At 31.6% G+C, this 22,527-nt stretch overlaps 2 protein-coding genes across 5 annotated transcripts in view; both read right to left on the reverse strand.

The window, feature by feature from the left end:
* The window catches only part of LOC127737848 (cytosolic phospholipase A2-like), a 36,530-nt gene extending 19,594 nt beyond the window's left edge, over positions 1-16,936 (reverse strand). The window contains exons 1-7 of one of the 3 annotated variants that reach the window (XM_052248791.1): positions 16,784-16,936; positions 12,492-12,698; positions 9,655-9,676; positions 6,575-6,629; positions 3,472-3,597; positions 2,272-2,366; positions 113-141 (exon numbers count right to left, since the gene is read on the reverse strand). In XM_052248791.1, the coding sequence (XP_052104751.1) occupies positions 113-141; positions 2,272-2,366; positions 3,472-3,597; positions 6,575-6,629; positions 9,655-9,676; positions 12,492-12,682 (518 nt within the window). In that variant the 5' untranslated portion in view covers positions 12,683-12,698; positions 16,784-16,936. Of the gene's footprint in view, positions 1-112; positions 142-2,271; positions 2,367-3,471; positions 3,598-6,574; positions 6,630-9,654; positions 9,677-9,782; positions 11,881-12,491; positions 12,699-14,332; positions 14,506-16,783 lie in introns of those variants that run through there. The other 2 variants (XM_052248792.1, XM_052248793.1) reach the window with 2 other exon arrangements.
* Positions 1-18,662, reverse strand: part of LOC127737850 (cytosolic phospholipase A2-like) — a 136,755-nt gene extending 118,093 nt beyond the window's left edge. For both annotated transcript variants that reach the window (XM_052248795.1, XM_052248798.1), the window contains exon 1: positions 18,639-18,662. The gene's annotated coding sequence lies outside the window, so the exon portion shown is untranslated. The remainder of the gene's footprint in view (positions 1-18,638) is intronic.
* Positions 18,663-22,527: the final 3,865 nt, after the last annotated feature.

The raw sequence follows: 22,527 nt of genomic DNA on the forward strand, positions 1-22,527 counted from the left end.
AAAATCAGTCATAATGCACAAGGTTGTGCGTTTTCATTGACTACTAAATAAAAAAAAAGTAGTTTGTATTAAAATAATATACATGTACATTACAACTAAAAGTTATGCTTACAGTTCTGGAGGGGATGCTTGGAGGTCAACCTGGAAAGAAAACAACCAAAATATTATGATGGGAGTTTACCCTATTTCAGATGTCTGCATATAAAAATGATAGACAGAAGACAGAAAAACATAATTATGTAAATGTTTTGTTAATGTTCATGCATTGTTTTTTTAATTTTTTTAATTTTTGCCATATGCTTAAAACCTCGTCTTTACGTATTGTAAAATATGTTGGTCACAGGATCAAGTTATTGATTATTAACCCATTTCTCTGACGTCAGTCTATTGTTCTTACGGTAGATTATTTTTCAAGAATCCACTGACCACTTCGATAACTTCAGATAACTTATTTTATAACTTTAAACTTTTAACTTACGTCTTTTTATCTTTTCAAAAACGAGAGGCATATGAAGGGTTCGAACTCGCGCGTAATCTCTTCATAATCAGTAGAGTCTTCAGTCTATGCATGATACCACTATACCACGAGTGCTGACATAAATCAATATTTAAATAACACTCTTAAAGCGCACAACTGTCAATACATGTCAATAAACTGTATTTCTATCTCAGAGATAATTCGCTTTTGTTATCTAATAAAATATATATACTATGTCTGGATTTGTTCATGTTCTTTTCAAATTTATGTAAATTGTTGTATGCGTTATTTTTTAAGGAAGATTATGTTCTACATTTGAACGTTCTTGAGTATAGGATGGAAATATCTTAAAAAAAGAGTTTATTCACGATGTCAGGTTTGAACATTGATCGATTTTCAACATCGTTATAATGAATCGATGGGTCTTTATACGATTGTGGCTATTACACACTAGTTCTAAACACTAGAGAATCGAGGAATTGTATATATTAGTACAGTTCCTTGATAAAATAAACAACCATATGCCAATTACACATGTCACTTTTAACGTACAAGGACTTTTCCTTTTCATCATAGCAAATGCTTACTTAAGGTTTTAGTCTTATAATGATATCGAACTATCAATATTTTCTTCTTTGTGTGATATATAAGCTACGACCGTAAAACTACTTCCTTGACTGTAAAACCAGAAACAAAATCATCGCCTTAAAACGAATATGAAGTATATAATACCTCTAAGATTAAAACAATATTTTTGTCGAGAAAAAAATTGCAATGAAAAATTCAATTCGGGTACAAGGTTTGAACTTAGCACTGCTAATATCACAGTTGTGTCTTTTGGTACCAACGACTAGACGATCACGGCTATGAACAGATTCAATGTAATAGTAAAAAATTGACATAATTATACATTGTACATCTGCAGCACATGCTATTTTGCTGGAGATTCAGAATGCGTACCACAGAAAATTCTAGTTTATTGACTGGTTTACGATGGATGCCAAATGTAATTACGTTAAAATAATCTAAACTTAATGAAAGGGAAACAGTTTAAACAAAATACATGTATAATTTTCAAAAAAGACCTTCAGCAATTATTTTATTTATTTCGGAAAGAATCATTTACTGGAGCATCATAAAATTGTAGTATTATGGCAACTACGCTAACTACATGTATTTGACTTAATACGGTTAAATTACAGGTAATCCTTAATCAGCTGTAAAGAATCATAGATTGCTAAATACTATATATATGTAAATATAAAGTATATAAATTTTGGTAATTAGATTTTTTTAACTATTCAAAAAAAGATTAAAAAATTCTGTATATTTTTGAATAAATCATAAATACCAAAATCTATATAATTTAAATACTTTGTAATGATAAAACATTAAATGAAATATAAATATACAAGTATTAAATCTGGTAATAAAAAGGCGAGCTAACAACCCATTTAAGTTATATCAAACTTATGTTAACTTAAATATAGACGTGCACCGTGTGGATATAATCATTTCCAGCTATTATAGAATAAAAAAGACAAAATACGAAATCATTTTATGAAATTCCGTTGATTCATTGTCAAAACATAAAACAGACAGTCTTTTTACTAGAAATGGGTTAAGCTAGAGAATTGATAAGAAGTAGTGGATTCGTAAACGATAATCAACTTGCGAGTAAAGTCGCTTGTTGATTATCGTTTACGAATCCACTACTTCTTATCAATTCTCTACTACAGAATACTATATAATTATATAGATGAGTGTTCTTTTAATAACTGTTTGTTTCATACCGTTTCACACGCAATGGTCGTTGCCTTGTCAATATTCAGCAGATTGAAAACTGATACTCTTTCCACCTCTTTCATATCTTTTTTGAAAATAATATCTGAAATATAATTCATTAGTATGTTCATTTTAAAATTAGTTAAAATCTGTTGTTTTTTTATATTGATAGTTAGAAAAAAAAACTTTTCAACACTTTTGCGTATTTCGATTTTTTTTTTATTTGTGTTTTAATATTTTTATATGTCTTCAGACACTTTTTTTTAATGACAAGCTGCAAGTTATTGAACCAATTAGTTTCTATCCCTTTCATGCAGATAACTTATAAGTCATCATTAAGATAAACAAGAGTGTACATGCTGAAATATCTCCCCTGATTTACTGATCATGGTTGATTTCATGTTGATTAAGATAAAAGCTAATGGTTTTACTACAAATATCACATAAAGTTAACATTATCAAAGATGCATGTAAATGAGGTCAAGAACAGATGAACTATGCCGGACAGACATGTACGCCTTACAATCATTCCATATTCCAAATAAAGTTGACCTATTGCCTATAGTATCCGAGAAAAAGACTTAATTAGGAACATTGACCAATGGACCATGAAAATAAAGCTAAGGTCAGATGAAACCTGCCAGCCAGACATGTTTACCATACAATCGATATCATTCCATACATCGAATATAGTTGACCTTTTGATAATAGTATCTAAGAAAGTATCTCATCATCAAACTTTTACCTTCATCACTGTTTTATAAAATGAAGTCGAGGTCAAGCCTGACCTACATGTAGACCTTGTAAGGCTCCTAAATACCAAATATAATTATTCCATTACTCATAAGTAGTAAAGAGTTTATTGACAAAAAGTCGCCGTACCATTAAAATGATATCAAGGACAATGTACATATGACAGACGGAAACTTCGTAACATAAAACATCTATATGAGTATAAATGATCTAGATTTTCTACCTTCTAAAATATAAAGCTATATACAAACATTTTACGTCGCCGCTGGAATAGCATCACTATGTCTCGAATTCTGTGACTTTCGTTGCACACGAGACAATTAAACGACAAAAAAACACAATACTTCTCAAGAAAAAAAGTAAAATGCGCATGTTTTAACATTAAATGATTGAACATGTAAACAATTATAGCAAAGTCTAATATTTTATTTGCAATGACACAGACTCAAAAATACCTGCTGGTAAACGATTTTGTAAATTGTATTGGTCCACATAAAACTTGAATGACTTGTCATACAATTTCGGTGTACAGGGCTCTCCCTTGGTATCTGCAAGGTGAAGTTCGATGTCTGCATATTTGTCTGAAATATAACAAGTAATTAATTATAATAGTAGTTTTTTATCTTTTAAATATAGGAAATTAAGAAGATATTTAACATAATCAAAATACTATATCGCTTTTGTCGAGGTTTTGAATATGAAACAGTAATGAGACGATATTAAATTAAGAACCCTATTAATTTTCCAGATCTTCAAATATTGTTCATTCACATAATTTATTTTTTCCGCGTTTCAGAAAATAGCGGGAAAAGGTTGTCTAAGACTAGCGGTTTTGATAGTAGTTCATAGCGGTTTTTTCTGTAGTTGTACACGTGATTAAATGCATTATTTTGTTTGTTGTTATTGAAGTGTAGTTATGACTTGTGTCTTAGTACAAGACATGTTCAATTACTCTCGACACCGACTAATAATACGTCATTGTACATACAGTATACAGATGAAATGAAAGGGTCGTGTCAAACATATATAGAATATTGGCATTTTTGTTTCTGATACTAACTTTATCTATTATTTTTTAGTTAAGAATATGACCATAAAATGAAATACAAATGTAGTCAGTAAAATATGCTTACATGTACTAAACGTTGCGGCAGTTGTTCGGTTGTACGAATGAAGTCGCGTGCATTTCATTGATAAATCGAGGTGGACAGAAATGAATACATGACGTTGACGCACTTATATTTTCGAGATCATTGCCTAATATTTTCGAATATCAGGTCCGATCCATGATATAGAAAAAACATTAGGCAGTAAGATCAAAGGGAAAATGTACCATTTGAGGATAAAAAAAATTATTCATGTATAATATAACATCAAATATCCATTACTATTTTGAAAAAGAAAATTTTCCGTCTCTCTCATTTAATACTTTTCACATATATTAATACGTCTATTTACACTGATTCTATAAACCTTCAAGTAAAAATTACTTCGATCAATGCACATCAGAATTTTATGATGCACAAGTCTTCGATGGCAGACTGCATCGCCTGTCAATAACGATTAACTAATTTTTTGGGATGTTTTGTATGTGTTTTTATTTTATTATGCTCGCGCAACGAAGTTGTGAAGGGGATATTCTAACGGGACTGTCTGTCCGTTTGTTACAAAACACTTGTTGACACTGAATAGCTTGCGTTACTCAACCATTCTTACCATACCTCATGTACCCATTCAATATAGAGAGGGGTAGAATTCTAAGGATTTTAAAGGTCAAAAGACAAGGTCACATCTCTATTTGAAATTGCAAGGCAAGCTCTTCTTCAGAGTACCCTTGTAAATGACGAGTTACTTCCTTCATAGATTGAAAGCAATACAGAATCAACCTCCTGTTCCTATGTAGCAGTATTTTCACAGCACCTTCTTATCGAGGGATTATCTCCTCATGCTTGTTGTCATTGCATAGTTTTTATCGACAGAGCCAAACTTCTGACTCAACCAGGAGATTTTATTTCACTATTGAGTTAATCCCCTTGTAAGTAATATGGTCGTATCACGAACTGATCATAGATCGTTATGGTTTGTGTGTGTCCCGAATGACAACAAACCTTTTACCTTTATCACAAATTTCTTTCCCATTTCCCGAAAATAACCTTTACGAGAATAACGTCGAGGTTCTTACCAGGAGCAGGAATTAGTTGCCCCTTTCAGGATACAATAGTTTATCCTAGTTTTATTGTTTTCTTGTTTCGTATACCTTTGGTTTCCATTGCAAAATTGTCCTCGTTGTTTGTTGTTCTTGTTATTTGATTTTTTTGTTTCTTGGTGTCCAATCTTCTGGACTGACACTTTCGGTGTTTTACTCTTTTCTATTTATTTCTAAATGTACCTGTGTTTTTTTTTTTTTTTTATTTCACACCTCTAACCAAACATAGTGGGAGTGATTCAAATTAAACAAATGACGTCATTTACACCTCATGATCTCGGGTAACTTATTCATTAAAAGATTACGACGTGGGAGTATATGGAACAGCCGAATCAAATCATAACATTGTCGATCACTTGACGTACAATATATTCTTATATCACCACGTTTGTGTACTCAAAGCCTTTGAAGAGCATCATATTAGAATAAAGAATTCGGTAAAAATATTTGTGACGTCATGGAAATCCGGAATATTACTTGTAACGGTTGCGAGGTAAACAAAACGCATTGGAAATAATCCCAAAGAAAGTTAATGCCGGTAAGAGTATATATGTAAATGCGAAAACAACCAGTACAATCAACTATATTTCTTTAAGTTTGAGACATGAGTTTTCCTGAAAATCGACAAATTCGTTTATATAGTTTTATCTCAAGTATTATAGATATCATACTTTGTTGGCTAAGGTTTATTACGGAAAACCTGGTTTTATAGCTAGCTATACCTCTCACTTGTATGACAGTCGCATAAACTATTTATACCATTTTTAGCAAAAATTATTTGTGACTTTGCATTAAAATTGAGGATTAATGCGCTCCTTAATATACGTATTTAAGATTTCCAGAAAATTAGGGGTTATTTTTAGAAGTAGTTGACTTCCCAACAATTCTGTTTCACTACAAGACTTAATACGTTGGTTGAAAATTGTCACATATAAAGGTGATATATGTACAATTCAGGTAATAGTTGGTTTCTATGAAAAATATTTAGAAAGCTGTGAAAATTGAAGAAATTGGTTGCTTATATAGGGGTTTTGAATTTGTGGTCTGACAATATGTGTTATTGCAAGTCTCAACATTAGTGATTACAATAAACAGTAAGAACTGCTGCTTTCTATATGCAATTTCAAAATATTAAACAACATATATTCAATATTATTTTGCACATCAATTTGAGTCCTCACGGTCAAATATCATTGTTAAAATCCTTCTATTGATTTAAGCGGTGACTTTGTTTAAAAACGATGATTGGTCTCGTTATGGACTATTAAAAGATGCAAATGTATTAATCTTTATATATATATTTATACTGTTTTGTAGCGAACTAAACTTTTCTAACATTATAATCGACTAACCTTCAGGAGGTGTGACTGGAGAGAGTGTTACTTTTATCATTGACTTGTCTTTGGCCTGAAAAGACAGATAAAAACGTGTATTCCCAAAAATAACTAAAGGCTCATTAAAGTCTTACGCTCAATTGGCAAAAATATACCATTTGAATTATTTGTTTCACCTTTATTGCAATCGGTTGAAAATAATACCCAAAACTGTAAAAAGATTTATAACAGTTAGTTAAGGCAACATATTATAGAAGGAGAAAAGTTATACGATTTCGTTTGTGTTGATTTACTTAAAGATCTAATCTTGCTAATAACTTTTTTTATTATAACAGTTTTTGTTCTATCTATACGTGTTATAGTTTCTGAGATAATAGCCAATAACAAACAACATCAGTGTAAAATGTCTTTCAAAGGCAATAACTCCTTTAAGGAGTCGACTGACAATTCCCTTATTTGATTTATATGTAGCTCTTATATATTGTTGGGCATTTATTTTGTTTTTTGTAAATAGTTTTTCATTGTCTATTTTAATTTGATAAAACATATCAAGGGTGAAAATTCATCATTTAAGGAAAATAGGTAAAAATTATTGAACAATCAAGTCTGTATAAGTTAGTTAAACTTCACAGCTTACATGTCGGTGACCATACTTGACCCGAACGAAGTCAAGAGTTTAGGTCAAAGAGTCACTGAGCTCTGCAGTATAACTAACCTATACCGATTTGATTGGTCAATAACTATTTAAACACATGACGCCATCAATTTTGAGATTTTTTTTCAAGCATTTACATAATTTCATACGTGGACGACATTGTCAGTCAACGGCTCCTTTGAAAGTTCCCTTGTATATAGAAAGAAAAATGCTTTTGTTTAGTTCTCAATACAATAATTATAACAAACTAAATGAAATAAATAAGTAGATAAATCAATTGATAAATTCGAACTTATATTGATTACACGACACTTATATTTTTGATACTATAAAAACAAGGACCGGAGAAGTAGGCTAACCAACCGTGTCAATTATAGTAGTTCGGTGATAAGTCGTATTTGTTTATCACTTTTTTAGGCATTAACTCTTGTAGAAAGTCGATTGACAATTCCGGTCATAATGATTTATTTGTAGATCTTGCTTTGCCAAAACACAAAATAAGGATTAAAATCGTCATCTAAAGAAAAAAACATGCATTACATATTTTGTTTTGTTGACTTATTTGTAGATCTTATCCTGCTAATTATTTTTCTTATTCACAGTTTCTAAAGGTATACTTGCATGTATACAGTTTTAAAATAATGTAAAACTTGTAATTCAAGGTCTAAAACTCCTTCATGAAGATTACTACATGTAAATAGTTTCGGTCATGTGAATTGTTTTATTTTCTCTCTATCTACTAAAGATCTAACAAGGTAATTGCCAAAATACAAAACATGGGAAAAAATCGTCATTGAAGGGAAAAAACCCCTAAAAGGATTAGTATGACAATTTTGGTGGAAGAGAAAGTAGGTAGATTTTGACTTTCTAGGCAATTTTGTCCCATCAGATTTTACATAACTAGTATGTTTTTAAAATATTAGACAATTACTTGCATTTTACCCTGATGCTTTAATTTTAGCATAGATATATGCTTAACTTGGTTAATTGGCAGAAACGAAAAAAAACACATACTTTATCAAACATCATTACACGGTACACTAGGATAATTCAGTCCCAGTTTGGTTGAAGTTGAATCAAGTTTCAGAAGAAAAGACTTTTGAAAACGTTTACAATGGCAAACGACGACGTCGAAGGATGACAAATGATGGCAATACTTCGCATGGCCGAGAGGAATCATAGCAAAACAAAAATTAAAAATTAGAATTAAACCAAAAAGTTTGCCAAGAAATAAAAGTTAAAAATGTGAATTACATTTTTAAACCCTTTTATCCTTGATGGTATTAAACCTACGGCTTGCATTATACGTGGTTGCAAATTATAGAAAAAAATTCTGTTGTATACAAAAACAATGAAATAAATATTCACAGTGTTGATTAAACAATACGTTCCAAATTCGAAAAACATACAACTATTGGAGCCTCTTGTTTTGTCAAATGTAGAACCTAAGATTTTATACTATAAAAATCATGTGTTAACCTTTCAACAGGATCAATAAAAACGAATGAGAAAACAAATACTAATTTAGACTGCCGAATCATTCTTTTTACACATCTCACTATTAAATAAACTCGTTTCTGTTCTTCGTTTCTGGATTATGTGTTATGACATTACATACGAATGTTTCCTTGTGAGACTACTGTCATTGACCCTATGATTTATTTTTGTTCATCTGTATACCCGGTTGAATAATTCACATAATGTTTCGTCGATATGTTACCTGATTCGCCAACGGCGAAGGTAGTAACCGATCGTCTCCGCCCGTCAGTCCTAAAGACCTTGAGTAGAAAAGTTTGTTTAAAGTTTATTTGACTTCTATGGAAGGGGCTGATTTTTATATTTCGTTCTTAGTTTGATAATGTTGAGTTATAGCATGTAAGCAATTTTTAGATCTGTATGTTAAACGATACATAGCGACGCAGGGCCATAGTACACGGTATTGGTCTTGTTTTTTATCAGTTTCTGAAAGTTTTACACATGTGATTATAGATAAATGTATTTGAAAACTGATTAAAATAAGATCATTCACTATTTGGCGTTAGATTTGTTTGTTCACGTGTAGTGTACACACTGCGCCAAACAAGTCTAAAAGCACATGGTGAAATATCTGATTTTAATCAGATTGGTGTATGTGTAATGACACAATTTATACAACGACCAATCAGTTTACGTAGTGATAATTAGAATATCAAACCGACTTTTCAATTTTTATGGAAGATGACCAGTCACATATTCTCCTGATTCCCGCATGTATATTTGTAGTTATTCCATACTACAATCACCTCTTTGTTTTCCTTTTTCTTTTATTTTTTTGGTAGATGGGAATTTTACATGGTTTGGTTGTCAACGAACGTATTACTTTATTTACACTCATACACATCAAGTACAATGTAGGTATAAAATAAATAAAAAAGAATATCATTGAGCCTTTAATTAAACTTACCTGATACATTACTTTTGATCTCCTGAAATGTATAAGACAAGTAACTTGACTTTTTTAGTAACAACATAAAGAAAATTGCTAGGTGGCAATCCAAATTTTAAACAATCCTATCAGCTTGATTTGCTCACCTGTTAAACATATATCTTGCATTGCTGATCATTGTGTTATTAACACGATCTACCTCTCTACCATAATTTTCGAGATAAAAAGCAAAAGCTCGAAAGTTCGCCATTTAAGGAGGGGGAACTCCGATAAGTAGTCGTCCATTGGTTATGGTTATACTATCATTTCTGTTCATCTTCTACTGCTGATCATTTTTGCTGTTTGCAGTTTCAACTCATATATTCAGTTCATTATGCAAAAGAAAGGGACATTCAAACTCATAAATCGAAAATAAAATGACAACGCCATGGTTAAAAAGGAAAACGACAAACAGACAAACAGACAAACGACAGTAAACAAAACACAACATAGAAAACTAAAGACTGAGCAACACGAACCCCAACAAACACTGAGGGTGATGTCAGGTGCACCGGAAGGGAAAGCAAATTTTGCTTCACATGTGGCACCCGTCGTGTTGCTTATGTTAGTACAAAACCGTTGTTAAGTCTTATTCGGTAGGTCACAAAAACATTGGTCTAAAAGTGTCATTTAAGGGCTATGCCTCCTATAAAGAGTCATCCAATGGTTTCGGCCATGCGGAAATTTTAAAGATCTTCTTATGCTGATAATTTTTGCTATTTACAGTTTAAATTTTCAAGATAATAGGCAAAACTCACAAAGAAGTCAAAAATTGTAATTTAAGGGCAATAACTTCTATAAGGAGTCATTTGATAAGTTGAGTGGGATTCCAAAGTATGTAGATCTTGACAATCTGAGCAATGATTACCTCAGCCTTATTTCACCTAATCCAATTGTTATAGCCATATAAGCATTTTTGTAGATATTGTAGTGCTGGTCATTTTTGCTGTTTTCAGTTTCTACCTATCTTTATACTTTTAAAGATGATAGGCAAACACTCGAAAATTATTATAAGATAAAAGGGCAATGCCTTGTATTAGGAGTCATTCAATATTTTCAGTCATTCATCACACTTATAGATATTCATTGCTGTCATTCTGTTGTTAACAGTTTTTGTTCTGCCAATGTAATTGTCGAGATAATAGGCAAAACCCGAAAATGACTTGAAAATCATCATTTAAGGGCAATAACTCCTGTTAAGAGTATTCTAATGGTTTCGGGCATATAAGCATTTTGTAGATCCTCGTTTTTTTATCCTTTTTGCTCCTTACAGTTTCTACGTATATATCTATTATAAATTTCGAGATCGGGTCAAATGCACACAAATAGGTCAAAAACTATTATAAGAAGTCATTTAATAATTTGAGTGGAAATAAAAAGTACACAGATATTGACATTCCGAGCATTTTGATGTCGGTCGGATTTTCTCTATTTATTATGGTTTTCAAGATAATTAGACAATTCATGTATTTTACCCCCTATGTTCTAGTTTAGCCATAACAGCCATGTTGGTTTACAGACAGAAACAAAAAGCACAAACATGTATACTAGATACCCAAAGGATCGCTGAGTTCAAGTTTTGTCGAAATTTGTACAGTTGTTTAAAAAAAGATGATTTTATAAAGTTTACGACGCCGACAGACGCCAAGCGATGGCAAAAGCTCACATGGTCCATAGAGCCATGTAAGTAAGCAAGACCTTGCAACATATGAAATCTGAAAATAACCTAGTTTGAATAAATTGATATTAGGTATGAAATGAAATAAAACTTATGACCTAAGAGATGGAAATCGCAAATAAAAATTCATTTTGTTCTAAATACTATAATGCGTGGGATTGTTAATACATTTGACATAAATGTATCCAATTAATCAAAATAATGCAGTTGAAATTTAAAAAACAAAACAAGAGACTGTCAAATTGACAGAAAACCGGATTTTCCTGCATTAATGATATTTGCAAATCTGGACCCCCAAACAGGCTCAAGTAAAAAAAAAAAAATTTTTGTAAGGTTCAGAAATGAAAAGGCCAATATTATATCTAAGTATCACTTTTTGCTACTTAAAGGTCTACAACTCAACAACGGAAAAAGCTAAAATCGTAATAATCAAACTTGACCTTCATTTAGTCACAGAAAACAACATATCTGAATTTGAAGATTTTGTCAAAGCGTTTTCAAGTTATTGCACGGACACTGTTTGGCAGTCGCCCGCACGACCGACCGCCCGCCCGCTCGTCCGCCCGCCCGCCCGCCAGCCCGCCCGCCTGCCCGCCCGCCGTGCATCACCAAATTAATAACCGATATTTTCCGTTGGAAATCCGGTTAACAAAACAAGAATATGCGTCACAGGACACCATGTCACACTCGCTCTTATAAATTTTCATGGCTAGTAAACCGCGTAAACTGGATGAAAACCCTAATTTGGCATACATTATATTTAAATAGTTCACATCACAATGACCATATGTATTAAGTTTCAAGTTCATCCAACCAACGCTTCATGGTATAATACCTTTTACCAAAACTTTAACTTGGTTTTAATATTTTTTAAGGTTTTTTATAGATCTTAAACAGTTCACAACATATTGATTATGGTGTCTTTTGTATTTTTTGTCGTGAGATTGCTGTCGTTGGCGTATATTCCAGATCTCTTTTCATTCATATGCGTACTACGTTGTGACCATAATTATATGGTAAACTACCTTCACCAAAAACTTTAACCTGATAAGAGGCGAACTGACTACTTGATAAACGCACAGACAAGAAAACAGTATGTCCCTTGATAGCATAATAACACACTAATAATCTTGTATACCTGCTTGATTTCCTGTTATGCTTAAAACTCTGTACTCGGCGAAGCCTGTCTGAATCATTGCTGTATGGTTGTGAATGAATGTGATTCTCATCTTCGCTTTTTTGCTTATAATTTGAAAGTTTTAAGGTCAAAGAACGTCTCTGTGATGAATCCACTCTACATGTCGATGTAGAGAAACTCCTTTGTGTCATTTTAAATCATTCAATCCTGCAAAATAATATGCGAACTGACTTAATTTTTTTGGGTGATCAATTTTATATATGTTTTGCCATACAATATTAACCTTTTATAAAAGAAATCCTGATTCATCATCGTTAAAGGCGATATGGACAGTGGTGTAGAATCTATTGAGACACTGCCTCACATAACTTTTGACCAATAAAAAACAAAGAAGATAAAGACAATACAATATATACTAGTAATGTGTATTCAATAGTAATGTGTACAAAAATGTATATAGTTTACACAAGCATTCCTAATCATTGACTCAAAAACTAGATATTCCAACTTTGTTTCATGATAACTACCAAAAAGAGACACAAATATATTGTTTTAGAAACGGACAAATTATACATTGAAGAAAAACTTGAAGGTCGTTAGCATCTACATATTTGGTCTCTGGTGAAAATTTGTCTAATTGGCAATCAAACCACATCATCATATTTTTATATGATGTAAAAATTAGGCAAGAACTCTGAAAATGCTGCTTGGTTTCTTTACTGACAACATATTTGTGAAGTTAGGTGGACGTGGCTACTATTAGACATTCCTAGGCATTCATATTGTAACCAACTGTTCTCCTCTTCCCACTGACATGTATATTGATTTATGTGAGCCAAAATCATTTTTCACCCAGTTATAATATATCCATGCATTTTTGGCAACTCCCCACAACATATAAAGTTTCAAGACATTTTACATTAAGATGAGCTAATCTGTACAAAAGCATTTTAGATGTGGTAATGATTCTGCCACATAACTTTGTTTTGATCAGGACCTGTCTTAATTTGAATACAGAGAATTACAGTTTTAACCGGAAGATTCGATCAAATGACGAGAACTTTGTCCCACTTTGTGTCAGTGTGTGGCTAATCAAAAGCTCTCCATTCCAAGTCAAAACTGTTGTCCTTGTCCAACATATTCTACTGTTACAGCTGCAATTGAAACTAAGCTTGTGTGCTCATTCTGGTCGAACCACTCTGAGGAATCCATCCATTGGATTATTTTTAATTTATTATTGTCCTAAATATGCATGAGGAATTTGTCACTTGATGTTAGCAAACAGCAATCAATCGATCGAACCTGTATAAAATTCTACTTTTTGCATTTGTAAATGCTATAAGCTATTTTGCGACGCTCCCTATCAGCATTGTGGACTTATTATCCCTAGAAATAATGTTCAAGCTGATGGAAATATACTGAACATACTGCGTTTTAACCTGTACACATGAATATTGAATCCATACCGCTAACAAACATTTATGCGAGTCGTAAATTATCAAATTACCTGAAGCATTAATGAAATAAAATGTCAAATTTGTAATTAACTTTTTGTGAACTTACCTTCCGGTTGAATAGTCTATAATAAATGTCTACTTTATTTCAAATTGGAGTCAATTTGCCAAATAATTAACTAGCTTTTATCAGTTTATATACCTTGTAGTGTTGTTGAAATTTCAGTATAATATAATGGTATATGTTCCTGGAATACTCTTCATCATTGCCAAGTTTTTCATCATAGCAATGTTTTGGAATAAAATACTATGTTTTTGTTTAGTACACAATACAACAATAAACAAAAGGAAACAAATTTATAGATAAATAGATTAATTCTAACTTACATACGACACACGACACACATATCATTGTTACTAAAATCCACAATTAAGAACCAGCCGTAACTTGAGAAGTTAGCTAACTAACCGTGCCAACTACAGCAGCTGACAATATACAAAGGTTTCATAGTTATTATATTCAAAGAAAAGTATAACAATAGGGGTAAACTTTCTATGAACTAATATAAAAAAACCTAAAGGAAGTAAATAAAAAAACCACTGAGTCATCATTTTCGATACAAAGACATTGCCTTTTATGGTTGAATGTAATAGAAATATTCGACATATTAGGTTAAAGGTTTCTCGATTAAACAAAACTTCCGAAAGAGCAAGTTTATTTTTTGCAATCTGTAATCAATATAAACAATTCTAAATTATCCAAATCTTTTTATGAATATGACTTTTGTCTTCGTGTATGATAATGTTATTAGATACATTTTGTGACACGATTTTTTTATAGGATTTGTCATTTAGTTTTGTATAAGGAAATATTAATTGATAGTACTTAAAACTGTAACATCTGTTACATATTTAACATATATAAAAGCGCTTTGTAAGTCCACTTCAGTTAGATTACAGTTACAAATTGCCATGTATTTATCTTCACCCAGTGGCTCCCTTTAGAAAAGTGGAGTAAAAACAGAATAAAAAGGAAAAAATAAGTCCAAACTCTTCACTTATTTTATCCTGCCGAGTCACAGTGACCCTACTTTAAAACAGGAATATGCCCTACTGATGAAATGTCAGTGACAATATTTTGTCATAGTTTTCTAGGACCTTTAGGCAAATATTAACCAAGGTCAATATTTTGACATAGTTTTCTCTGACCTTTAAGCAAATATTTACCAAGGTCCAAGGTTATTATGTTTAAACTTCTGGAGCACCTTAGATCACCCCCGGTTTTTGGTGGAGTACGTGTTGCTCTGTCTTTAGTTTTCGGTGTTGTGTTTTGTGTACTGTTGTTTGTCTTTTCGTCGTCTCTCGTTTTCTGCCATGGCATTGTCAGTTTGTTTTCGACTTATGAGTTTGAATATCCCTTTTGTATATTTCATGTATTTTATTCAATTATGTTAGAGCATATTAACTTAATACTATTGATACTACAATACTGTCCTATACATGTACTAGAAATGCCCTCAAATTAAGAGCTTAACCAAATCGGTACTCAAAGACGAATTCGGGATGGGCAAGGAATATTCATGGTTTGGCATAAGAACTCAGAGAATTGCATATGAAGACCAAATCAAATTCCATTCTGAAAAGTTCTATATTGTGTAAACATTGTTAAACTCATCGCTTTTAATTGCAAAAACACTTTACAAATTGTATGCGTACGAAGAGCTTTTTCATGTTTTCTTTCATCGGGAACACTCAAAGCCGAATATTTGAAAGTCAAAGATATATAAGTACCCAAATATTTGATGAGCTATATGACCAAAAACGTCCAAAAAATAACAGTCAAATCCATCCAAGTTCTAGCTTGACTGAGGGAGTTTGAACCTTAGTTTCTAAATACTCTTTAATTGATAAATCGGACAATTAAGAATATGTATGTTAAACATCATGGCACTACCAGATCTGACTAATAAGCTGATGATATCCTCGGAGACTGATAGTTCACCAGCAACAGTTTCGACCCAGTGCACCAATAACAAAATGAAAATAACATTTACAAATTTTATACGTCCGAAGCGCTTTTCTGGATTTACATTCATCAGGAACGTTCAAAGCTGAATATTTGACAGCCAAGGATGATAGGAAACGAAACAAAAGAAGAGCTATATATATGACCAAAACGGAACTAATTTAATGAATTCCATCTAAGGGCAACTTTGCAAGAGGGAGTTGGAACCTTAGTTTCTTAATATTGTTTAGGTGTGTAATCGCACAACATGGAAAGTAGTTATAACAAGTCAGGAATATGACAGTCGACGACAAAAATCTGTTGTAGAATTTTATTACGAAAGACACTGCAATGACAATTGGCGATCGCCAGTCAAGGAAACTATACTTAAATTTAAAAAATGACGGATAAATTACCTTTTATTACATGACGGACGTTCTATTATTCAAAACTTTTCGGCACGACCTTGACCCAAAACCCATTTGACAAGTGTCAAATATGTAATAGTTTAATAATAATTATGTTTAACTACCGATACTACAATATTAGTCCAATACACATGTTAGTCATCTCATTCGACTTATTTTGTTTGAACATGTTTTATATAAAAGTGAAATATATTACTGAAGTATAAATCCTTCCGAAATAAAAATAGTTTACACTGTAATGAGCGATTTTATTCTGAACAGGGAAATGTAGTACATCTAAATGTCAACACCATAACAAAAGTCGTGTATGTCTAGAAATTCAAATCTTATATATTAAAATCAACGGGTTAAACAAGAATCTGTACTTATGAAATAGTTTTAAAATATGTACATGCACGTACTTACACTGTATAATGTTTATTCCAGTGACAATCCTCGTTAAATAGGAAATTTAGGTCACATACCGGATCTACAAATGACTTGAAGGAAGAAACATCTTTTATCTAATTTTCAACACAACATTTGGCTACATAATTATATTGGTTAAAAAAAAGACTGTTATAGCTTGATATACTGGTCTACAATAAATCAATGTAGGTTTTTAAAGTTTTTAATTGCACACAAGTCAGCTGTTCTCTCCTTTTATACAGGAAATTGAGGACATTGCATAGGTTTGAGGTTCATTTAAGTTGATTGACACAATATAGTTTAAACAGTTACATTTTCAACCTTTAGTGGTGGGATCAATTTCACATTAATTTATATCATGCCAGAAGTCTTTCAAAAAATACGGAAATTCACAGTATAACAGCTTCGTTAGTGAACTTTGATTTTCTAACAACATTGTGGCGTTTTTCGGATATCTTGAATAATCTTGCTATGTCGCAAGTAAATTTTGGCTTAGATTGGTTTAAATATATTTCTCATTTAGAAAAAAGTTCCAATTCGGGTTATCACAATAACTTCACATCTCCGTGTATTACCCAGTTTTGCTGACTATTTTGAAAATTAAACTGTGGCATTGAATTAAATTACGCTAAAAAATAGATATCCCCATTTTATTTTTATATACACGGTGAATAAATGAATAACTAAATAAATAAATAAATAATTAAATAAATAAATAAATAAATAAATAAATAAATAAATAAATAAATAAATAAATAAATAAATAAACAAAACTGTTCAAGAGATAGAAATGTCAGGTTATGGTCAAGGGCAGAACTGTCAGAAAAAAATAAAACAAGACTTTATAAAATTCATGCGTCCGAAACGCTATTCTGGATTTAACTTTATCACGAAAGCTCAAAGCTAAATATCTGAAAGCCAAGGATGTAAAGAACCGAATGTTCTAGAGACTGTTTTCCTGACAGTTCCTGACAGATTTTAAGAAAGATTAGATCTGATCCCAATTTTACATAACATTTCAAGTTGTCGGACAAAACGGAATGCCAAATAAAATGACAAATATTCGAACATTCAAAAATTATCTAATGACTATTTAAGCCAAGATTTATTATAAATTCCATAAATTGCATTATTCCGTATGATTACACAGACTTTAAAATACTTTATTAAAATTAAACAGCGCAAACCATTAACTTGTAAATAATAAGTGTCCAGGCTCAGCTTATGACGTAAAATGCGAATGGTCCAATGAAAATCGTATGGTGGATAGAAAACCATTCAATCAAATATATATTTTTTACGAATGAGACATCAATGTCAATTCGCGATCGCCAGTCAAGGACACTATAATTAAATTTTAAATGACGACAAATCAACCGCCCTAATAATACCTAAATAACGAATATTCTAATATTTCTTTGTCATCTGAAGCCATATTTTAAGGCTCGACACTGACCCCAAACCCAAATTGACCAGTGTCAAATATACTACTGTTGCCTTTATTATACATTCTAATAATTTTTGTTTTATAAAAATTATGTTTAACTATAGATCATATATAATCAGTACTAAAAAATAGACATCTTATTTTGTTTAAATTTTTTTTTCTATAAAAGTGAAATATATTACTGAAGTATAAACATGATAAATGCTTCAGAAATAAAAAAAAAAAAGGAAAAAAAAGTTAACTTTACACTGTTATAGGTGGTTTTTACTGAACATGGAATTAAACATCTAAATGTCACACCATAAAACAGATCATGAATGCATATGAATTCAAATTTATATAAATGGATGTGGCAAACATCGAACGGTTCGGATAAAATAATTAATAAATATTTATAGTACTTACACAATGTAATGTTTATTTCAGTGACAATCCTTTTTAAATCGGAAATTTAGGTCACCCACCGTATCTATAAGTGACTTCCAGGAAATAACATCTTTGATCTAATTTTCGACGAAACACTTGGCTATAAAATTAAATATGTTTTATTTAAAAAAGCATTCTGTTGTTGATTGTTATACTGGTCTACATGTAATAATGTTAACCTATATCAATACGTTTATTAAGCAAAAACGAAAGATGTGAAGGACATTTCCGAGATATGTTAGCTTTATAAACAAAAGTATTGTTATAAAATTTGCTGAACAAGAGAATAGTTTACCCAAATTTTATTACATAGATACGTTTTATTTAATATATTTGAACGTTGTTTCAATTTAGACTTGTTTGTATATGTATATATATATATATTAACATAATCAAATATCCATGTAAATGAGGCTAAGATCAGATAAACCCAGCAGGCAAACACCTTATATTCATTCCAAACAACAAATATAAGTAACCTACATGCACTGCTTATCAAATTTAATTTTGATCCTCTTTGGGTTTTATCAGCTCCTTAACGTTTATATTAGGTTTTTGGTTTTTTTCAACTGTTTGGCCTGGAGCATCATGTAAGAGGCCTTTATTTTAAAACCCGCATCTGGTGCACAAAAAAATGTATTGTAATAGACCACAAGTCTACATAGATTAATCATGCTGAGTCTTGGATATAACTTACATAGCTTTGCATCAGATTGAATGTCTGCTTTAATTCTCCACTGAAACCCTACGCAGTCAAAGGGTGTCCTTCCTCCAGCTATATATATATCTTTACAGAAATTATTGTATTGGTAGATTAAGAATTCATTTTTACATTCGAGGTTCTTGTGGTTTATAGTTAAGGTTCAGTTTAAGGTTTCATGAATGTTAGTTAGTTAGTTAAAATATCTGACATAGACCGGGTTCTCGGTAAAGCACCCTGATGAGTCCTTTTCTTGAACACTAAAAAAAAAAGACGAATTAAATGGTAGAACTTACCAAAATTTTAAATATGGACTTGGGACTCACCCAAGTCAATTTCTTTTAAAAACCTTCACGGCATTGATTTGATATTACTAAAGTTTTTATAAAGAAATTGGTCTACATGCAAATCTTCCAATTGAATAGGGAAGTATATATTATACCATGCATAATAACTGAAACAGAGAAACAGATTTTACACGTACTGTATAACATTTCCATTTTAAATAACTAACATGAAATGTATGGTTAAGGGACGACCATTTTATTATGATATTATGTTAGGTGGGGAGAACAGGAAGATTTTTTTTCTGACGGAATTGTCATTTTAACTTATATATAGTTTGGTCTTAGTTCTTACCAGGGCAGGTAATTTTACGATTTTTAACTGATTCCAATTACTTGCCATCTTTTTTTGGCACTTGGTAAAACAGTCAGAAAATTCAATCTTGAAAGTGGTGGAGGTGTTTTAGGTTATTTTTTTAAAATAATTTTCAGTTATTTTTTTCAAAGAAAAGAAATTTATCCAAGAATAAAGAGCGTCGTGTTAGTTAAGGACATACAGAGAAAGAAAATACAACTTTCGTGAATTTATAAGCCCCTAAAGGGTCAGCATTTCTATTTGACTTTGAAAGAAATACTAAAATTATTCCAACGTAGCTGATGCATGGTCCCTATCCCAGTGTAATCTTGGTGCTTTCAGATCAGTGATGTCGTATTTATATGTACTCAAAATGATGTAAACTGAATGTTAAAAAAATAATGTTTCCCAATGAGACAACTCTCAACAAGAAAAAAAATGACGTAGAAAGTTAACAGCTATAGAACACCGTTGAGCGAAGCGCATACCGCATAGTAAGCTATAAAAGTACACTATTTACATTTTTAAATTGTGTATGTATGAACTTGAAAATGATCTTTTATTGAAGTAAGACAAGAATGATGCAATTACCTTTTGTTGTATTTAAATAAAATTGAGAATGGAAATGGGGAATGTGTCAAAGAGACAACAACCCGACCATAGAACAGACAACAGCAGAAGGTCACCAACAGGTCTTCAATGTAGCGAGAAATTCCCGCACCCGGAGGCGTCCTTCAGCTGGCCCCTAAACAAATATATATACTAGTTCAGTGTTTAGATATCAACAACATGCCTCGTGGTTTTGAATAAATACTGTTAAAACACACACACACACACACACATCATTCTTGTTCCTGTATTTCAGTGTAACTTCGTGATATTACCGTTGTCTTTATAATATCAAAGAATGTTACAAGTTACTAAAAGAAAGTGGGTTTTTTTGTAATGTTTTAAAATCTGTTGATAAGGACTTTGCTGTAAAACTATTTCTATTGTGAAGACGCAACTTTAAATGTAGTTGTATAAAAGCAGGAGAAATAGCTTTTAGAAATTATAAGCAAAACAATATATGTAATACAAATATTTTAACTTACTTTTATTTTCAAAATATCATGTTAGAACACTGAAGAAATTAATTGAAATTAGGAGTGTTCGGAAAATTACTATTTGACCGTACGGGCACTGATACAAACTAATCTAGTATACCAGACTTAACATGCAGTATGTGAGATGCGAGTTTGGTCTATATAAAAGAGGGATAAAAGATACCAGAGGGACAGTCAAACTCACAGATCGAAAACAAACTGACAACGCCATGGCCAAAAATAAAAAGACAAACAGACAAATAATAGTACAGATGACACAACATAGAAAAGTAAAGACTAAGCAACATGAACCCCACCAGAAACTGGGGGTGATCTCAGGTGCTCCGGAAGGGTAAGCAGATCCTGCTCCACATGATAAGACTCATTAGTGGTTCTTAGATCAAATGAAATAAAAAACCAAAATTAACTACTTCGTTAAAGTTGTTATTATCTTTGTCATTTTGTATTTTGGTGGTTTGTTGTCACATTGGACGCCATATTACATCTCCTTTCCAATGTTTATTAATTTACATTTCTTTCGTCAATGGAAAATAAGGGATAAGGAGTATTAATTCATTACATAAAACCCCTACGCACATTTGACAACACTTAAGGCAAGGGAACGGAACTATAAATGCTGTTTTCAAGTTCAAACAGACAGTTATGCATTTAACAGAAGCAAAAGGTTACATTTTTATTCAAATTAATGACCACTCTTCATACCAGTCCGAGTGGAATTCCTTGCAAGATTGTGATAGCACTAAATCTCAGATACTGGGTCACATCAACTACGGATAATATGGGTAAAGAAATCGAATAAATATTGATATAATTTTCTTACAATCTCAATGTAAAATAGATAATTGACAAGCACTCTCTCGTGTTACTGATACTTAACCTGCTGGTATACAATTAAGCTGTCATATGCTCTTATATTGGTTACTGTACTTCATATAAGATTCAGTACAAATTGAAGTGAATGAAGTTAAACTAGGATACAATTAAAACCATTAAATCTGTGTCTGTGCCTGGTTAGGTTATATGAAGATAAGATACCAGGCTTATTCGAAGTATGTTATAAGTGTTTTTCTTCTAACTTCTTCTCATTAGTATCGTTCGAAACAAAACAGCTGTTTTTAAAACTTAAAGAGTCTTGAAAAGCAAAAAGTTCTTACAAATCCTGACGAATAAGTCTCGTTTAATCTAAATATTTATAAATAGGAAGTGTACAGGAGTGACCACATCATTGATATTTCAAGTCTGAATCGGAAAGTTTTACTAAATTTGTACTATATCGGGAGAGTGTATACTGGTACATCATTATGTTTTTATTTGCTGTATATACTATTTTCTGCAAACTGTTTTGTTGGCGTCTTTGTAATATCTTTTTTTATGTTTGTTTGAATTATTTAGTCAGATGTGTTGTATGTCTGTGATGTTTGTT

Source organism: Mytilus californianus, unplaced genomic scaffold (assembly GCF_021869535.1).
Source record: "Mytilus californianus isolate M0D057914Y unplaced genomic scaffold, xbMytCali1.0.p SCAF_4, whole genome shotgun sequence".
Taxonomy (NCBI): Eukaryota; Metazoa; Mollusca; class Bivalvia; order Mytilida; family Mytilidae; genus Mytilus; species Mytilus californianus.